A 6,714-nucleotide genomic window follows, 5' to 3' on the forward strand; every position below is an offset into this window, starting at 1 on the left:
AAACCAATTCTTCCTTCCTTCGGAACTAAATCAACAAAATTCTGGGCAGGTATGTTCATTGATCACTAATTGTTCAGCATTCTTCATAATTTGCAATCGAAAAGCGCATTTAATTCGATGCGTATGTTTTCCTCCGAAAAAAAGCTGGAAGATTTTTTTTTATCTGGTCACGACGTATTTTATTACATGACATATTCAGTAATATATTTGGAAATGGATCATCCGAGCTAGGCATGCATGCCCGTGGCTAATGTTTTGTTCAGTTCCTTGTGTTTGCCAACTTCAATTAATTAACTAAACTCCACGCAAAATACATGCTACACTACAACTTGCTTAAAAAGATGAGAAAAAGAAACCGAATTAACGATCATGTAAACAAATAAATCAGGCCACCACCATTTGATTTTCTTCCATGCAACATTAAGATCAATTAAATTTAATATTGCAGGTTCAGAAAAAAACCTAAAAAATGTGGAGACTAAAGATTGCTGAAGGAGCTGACAGTCCTTACCTTTACAGCACCAACAATTATGTGGGTCGGCAGACATGGGAGTTCGACCCGAATTACGGCACACCGGAGCTCCGTCAAGAAGCGGAGAATGCCCGTCGGCAGTTTTGGGACAACCGAAGCCAGGTCAAGCCTAGCAGTGATCTCTTGTGGAGGATTCAGGTTCATTTTTTAAAAAAAAACTAGAGGATATTTTCACTAATTAAAGAAAGTCATATTCACATCAAATAAATTAAGAACATGTCACATATATATTTTTTTAAACGAGTCAACTCGATTCATATTTAAATGAATGGTAACACTTTTAGCATAAAAAATAATATTTTTTTATGAATCGGATTAAGTTGAAGTCCGTCTTACAAAATTGACACGTGAGACCTTGTTTTTATGATAAACAAATGTAGGCCTGTCCCTAAATAGAAAAGTATCGATAAATTGCGTGAGATATTCATATTTTAATTTTCACATTATGTTTATTTAAAAAAAAATCGGGTGTGTTTTTTATAACCAAGAATTAGAGTGTCAGTATAATAATATGATTTCAAATATTCAAGTTCCGAGTGAAAACAGAGCATTTAAAGCATGAGCAGGAGTTTTTCATTAACTTATAGTAATCCCAGTCCATATAAAAATAAAAAATTCAAGATTCCAATTTTGATTATCAATCTCCGTTGTCATTTATTATTTTTACTTTTATTATGAAAAATAGGAGTATATGTATCTATCGCAAAGCTGACATAAATTTCAGATTGAATTCTCAAAGGCCGCTTTATAAGAAAATGGAAAATAATTTTCTAACCAAATTTATATAGTTATTTGTCATTGACAAATTTGATGTTTTGAAAATTCTAATTTGTGATTTAAATTTTAAGTAGAGTTTTAATATATATTTATCGTATATTTTTTATTTTCATCCTTAAAATTAATATATTAATTGTAGCACTTTTTTTTCTTCATAAAAGCTCATATCAGACCGTCTCAAATATCAATTTTGTGAGACACGTCCCCAATATAACCCGACCCATGAAAAATATTAATTTTTATATAAAAAATATTACTTTTCATTGTAGGTATGAAAAAGATCGACCCCATTCACAGATATAAATCCACGAGACTGTCACACAGAAGACATACTATTTTTTTATATGTTCAAATGTGTATCTTAAAATAAATTTTACCCACCAAAATGAAATTTTCTGTCTACAGAGCCATCACTGGAATGAAACTAGATTCGAAAATAAAGACAAGTTAATTAGCTATTAAATTAAATTAGGTCAATTAGAGCCGTAGCTCGTTTGGCTTTTTTTAATTTTTTTCCTCAGCTGTGGGCAGTGGTCAATGTGTTCGGCCAACAATTCCACAAATTGTTCACATCTAACTTAATCAGCAATAATAATAACTATACGTATTAATTTTTGTGGTGTTAAATGATTGTTATGCAAAAGATATAGATATTATAATAAAACATATAACTTTTAGAAACAATTTTTATTAGATTTTTAAATAATTGATTAGAATATGATAAAATTTTGCTACCTTTAATTTTAAATTTATTATAATTCTTAATGTTATGGGTGATATAAAATATTCAAAAATATATTATTGTATGTTGTTATAACAATATTATTAATAATCAATTTTAAATGATCAGTTCCTGCATGAAAAGAATTTCAAACAACAAATTCCCCAAGTGAAGGTTGGTGATGATGAAGACATAACTTACGAGACGACCACTGCCACGCTGCGTAGAGCCGTCCACTTCTTCTCAGCGTTGCAAGCCGGCGATGGCCACTGGCCAGCTGAAAATGCCGGCCCCTTGTTCTTTCTTCCACCTCTAGTAAGTCGTCTGTACGTAACAATATTTGGTCACCAATCAAAGCCATATTTCTTGCGAAACTTGTATAAACAAATGGTGAAATGTTCATATGCATGCAGGTCATGATCCTTTATATTACAGGCCATCTCAACACCGTTTTTCCATTAGAACATCGAAAAGAAATTCTCCGTTACATATATTGTCACCAGGTGTGAATTTGTACAGTCTCCTCTTAACAGTAAAACCATAATTAATGGTCTCAGTATAATTAATTCCAATCAACAGAATGAAGATGGTGGCTGGGGTTTCCACATAGAAGGCCACAGCACTATGTTCTGCACTGCACTCAGTTACATTTGTATGCGTATACTCGGAGAAGGACCAGATGGTGGGGAAAACAACGCGTGTGATAAAGCAAGAAAATGGATACTAGATCATGGAACTGTTACGGCTATACCTTCTTGGGGAAAAACATGGCTTTCTGTATGTTATCATAACTTCGTGTCTTTGTGGACCGACTTACGTATTCTTGATTAGGAAAACATTTTAACGTTTTATTATTTTTTCGTGTAGATTCTAGGATTATTTGACTGGTCTGGAAGCAACCCAATGCCGCCTGAGTTTTGGCTTCTCCCTTCCTTTCTCCCTATGCATCCAGGTATGGACATACATAGATATACATATATGTGTGCGCACGTACTGCACGCTCGCATTATTACTGATTATGTGATTATGTTTTTTCTCAACTAAAACGCAGCAAAAATGTGGTGCTATTGCCGAATGGTATACTTGCCAATGTCGTATTTATACGGAAAGAGATTTGTAGGACCTATCACTCCCCTCATTTTACAGTTAAGAGAAGAATTATATGATCAGCCCTACGAACAAATCAACTGGAGAAGCGTACGACATCGGTGTGCAAAGGTGAATCGTTGATCACTCGGGCATGTTCTTTTTATTTTTTCACTTCTCTTTTACTTAAAAATAAGTTTCTAAATTTTAAGCCTTAATGCAGGAGGATCTGTATTATCCTCATCCATTAATACAAGATTTGATGTGGGACAGCTGTTACATATTAACCGAGCCTTTGTTGACTCGTTGGCCATTCAACAAGTTAAGAGAGAAGGCTCTCCAAGTGACAATGAAGCACATCCATTATGAAGATGAAAATAGCAGATACATCACAATCGGATGTGTGGAAAAGGTGTTGTGTATGTTGGCTTGTTGGGTTGAGGATCCAAATGGAGACTATTTCAAGAAACATCTTGCTAGAATCCCTGACTATATATGGGTTGCTGAAGATGGCATGAAAATGCAGGTATTTCAGTAAATTTCTAGGCACCAAACATGATATTTTCAAATTTTAAATTGATAGATATTTGAAAAGAAAAGATTGGATTTTAAATTTAGAGTTTTGGAAGTCAAGAATGGGATACCGGTTTTGCGATTCAAGCGTTGTTAGCCAGTAATTTGAGCAACGAAATAGGCAGAACTTTGAAGAAAGGGCACGACTTCATAAAAAAATCTCAGGTATTTATAATCCTAGTTAAGATTTTTACTTTTTTGGTTTAGTTGAAATGGGATAATGAAATTGAAAATGCATGCAGGTGAAAGAGGATCCTTCTGGTGACTTTAAAAGTATGTACCGCCATATTTCTAAAGGGTCGTGGACATTTTCGGATCAAGATCATGGATGGCAAGTATCAGATTGTACTGCTGAAGGATTAAAGGTATCCATCCTTGTTTATAAAGAAAAATATAGATTCTTGGAATCCAAAGGCTTATTCGTTCATTGTTTTTCTTGTTTCCGGTTCGTCAGTGCTGCCTTCTCTTCGCTTTGATGCCTGCTGAAATTGTTGGAGAAAAAATTGAAGCTCAAGGACTATACAATGCTGTAAACATATTGATTTCTCTGCAGAGCAAAAATGGCGGTTTAGCTGCATGGGAGCCTGCAGGAGCCTCAAACTGGTTGGAGGTATACATTCTTGATCGTAACAAGAAATTAACCAGCTTTGAAAAACATGCTTTTATGATCAATTCTATTTAATTTCTTGCACTCAGAATCCAAATTATTCTCTCTTTTTTTCCTATTTGATAGATGCTCAACCCTACTGAGTTCTTCGCTGACATTGTGATCGAGCACGAGTAAGATTCATCTTAATCCCATTAGCCCTTTTAGTAATTTCTTCGAGTAACATCTTAAATGAAATTTTCGATATATATAGGTATGTTGAGTGCACTTCATCAGCAATCCAAGCTCTTGTTCTGTTCAAGAAGTTGTATCCGGAGCACAGGAAGAAAGAAATAGAGAACTTCATCACCAAGGCTGTTGGATACCTTGAAGATATTCAAAGACCTGACGGATCATGGTATATATACGTTTTTCATCAGTTTAATCAGACAATAATTTCACACTCATGACATCTGATAGTATCTTAATTGGTTTCTGTCATTTTTTTGTGGAAAGGTATGGAAACTGGGGTGTTTGCTTTACATATGGCTCTTGGTTTGCACTTGGAGGACTTGCTGCTGCCGGTAAAACCTACAACAATTGTTTGGCCGTTCGGAAAGGTGTTGATTTTCTATTGAAAACACAGAGGGACGATGGGGGTTGGGGAGAAAGCTATCTCTCATGCCCAAACAAGGTAGGAAAATGATTTTTTGCCCACTAAACTGTCCATTTTTGGGTTTTGATCCATTAATTTTTCAAAGTTATGTTTTGATATACTAATTTTTAATTTTCGATTATTTTGGATCAATTGCTGATGTCACATCCGGCAAGTCAATATTTTCCGGCACCATGTCATACGTCACATAAGCAATTGAACCAAAATAACCGAAAACCAAAAGTTAATGTACCAAAATCGAAATTTGAAACTAAACCTGAATATCCTATTGAGATTCATCTAATATAGATACCCGTTTTTATAAAAATAGGTGTACGTGCCATTGGAACACAACCGCTCAATCTTGGTGCACACTGCTTGGGCTTTGATGGGTCTAATCCATTCAGGCCAGGTTAGCCTCTTGCTAGAAAATCCCATTTAGAAACCAAATTTTATCAAAATGTCGCAAAAAATCGAATATCTCTTGATATATTAAATATTAACAGGCCGAGAGAGACCCAACACCCCTCCACCGAGGTGCAAAGCTTCTGATAAACTCTCAGCTCGAAAATGGCGATTTCCCACAGCAAGAGATTACGGGTGTTTTCATGAAAAATTGCATGTTACATTACGCGGCGTACAGAAATATCTACCCGATGTGGGGTCTTGCTGAATATCGCAATCGGGTTCCACTGCCTTCATCGTCATGAACAAACATATGTATAAAAATATATTTTTTTCATAAAAACTCAAAAATATTATTGAATTTATTAAAATATATAAACAATATTGACTCTAAAATTAGAATCACATGTTAAACCAATTAGGATTGCAATTCATTATCAATGGAAACATCCTCAAGTTATGAGATAAATTTTGTAAAATCAGTTGTATGAATCCTAAACGGTTTGCACAAGACGTTTCAAATTGTTGTTATTCAATATATAATTGTTATTATCGTCTTTTGAATATAAATATTTATTATGTATATTTTTTCATCGACATGTTCAAACTAGTGGTAGTTATTTGTTTTCGAATCAATGAAACATATGCACTAGTATTTGTAAAATTTTAAAAGTATTTAATGATGTTAATGATCAATTATATGATGTTTATTATCCTACGTATCATTTAGTTTTAACACATTGTTGTAACATTGCATGTATTTTTAGTGACCATATTAAAATTGTTCCACATGAAGAAAATCCACTACCACTAGTAATATCACTTCTAAACTTATTAAATCAGGACATCTCTAACTGCTGCACCATTTTGGTGCAGCGGTTCTTTTCCAACAGAGCTGTGCTATTTTGCAAAATAACGCAGCTCCATTTCTCTCTGCGCCAATTTGGCACAGAGGGAGCTCTATTTTTTTAAAATTTTTTTGTTTTTTTTAAATTATAAATATTTATATTAAAAATTATAAATTAATAATATGATATTATTATATTATTTTAATAATTAGATATATTTAAATAATAGTATAATATTTATTATATTATTGTAATAATTAGATATTTAATCATAAAAATTGAAATATTTAATTATAAAAATTTATAAATAGATTTTAAAATAATTTTATAATTAAACATATAATACACAAATTTATTGAATAATATTTAAACATTCAAATACACAGTTAAAATAAAAATATGAATTCGAATTCAGATAATTTAAATGCAAATATAATAAAAGATAAACAAACTAAATCATCAATAATTTGGAAAATCAGATCCGGATCCGGATCCAGGTCCAGATCCTCCAAAACCACCAAAATATTTTCC

The 6,714-nt window shown here is 33.0% G+C and overlaps 1 protein-coding gene across 1 annotated transcript; it reads left to right on the plus strand.

The window, feature by feature from the left end:
- The first annotated feature begins 469 nt into the window (after positions 1–469).
- On the plus strand, positions 470–5,849 carry LOC140987240 (beta-amyrin synthase 1). The gene is made up of 15 exons (XM_073455675.1): positions 470–670; positions 2,160–2,345; positions 2,444–2,533; positions 2,610–2,807; positions 2,898–2,982; positions 3,082–3,248; positions 3,340–3,642; positions 3,735–3,854; positions 3,932–4,054; positions 4,144–4,299; positions 4,423–4,469; positions 4,550–4,693; positions 4,792–4,969; positions 5,262–5,342; positions 5,437–5,849. Exons 1-15 carry the CDS (start codon positions 470–472, stop codon positions 5,638–5,640), a joined length of 2,283 nt encoding a protein of 760 aa, XP_073311776.1. The 3' UTR covers positions 5,641–5,849.
- The last annotated feature ends 865 nt before the right edge of the window (positions 5,850–6,714 follow it).

The sequence above is a fragment of the Primulina huaijiensis genome, chromosome 11, assembly GCF_012295235.1.
Source record: "Primulina huaijiensis isolate GDHJ02 chromosome 11, ASM1229523v2, whole genome shotgun sequence".
Classification (NCBI taxonomy): domain Eukaryota; kingdom Viridiplantae; phylum Streptophyta; class Magnoliopsida; order Lamiales; family Gesneriaceae; genus Primulina; species Primulina huaijiensis.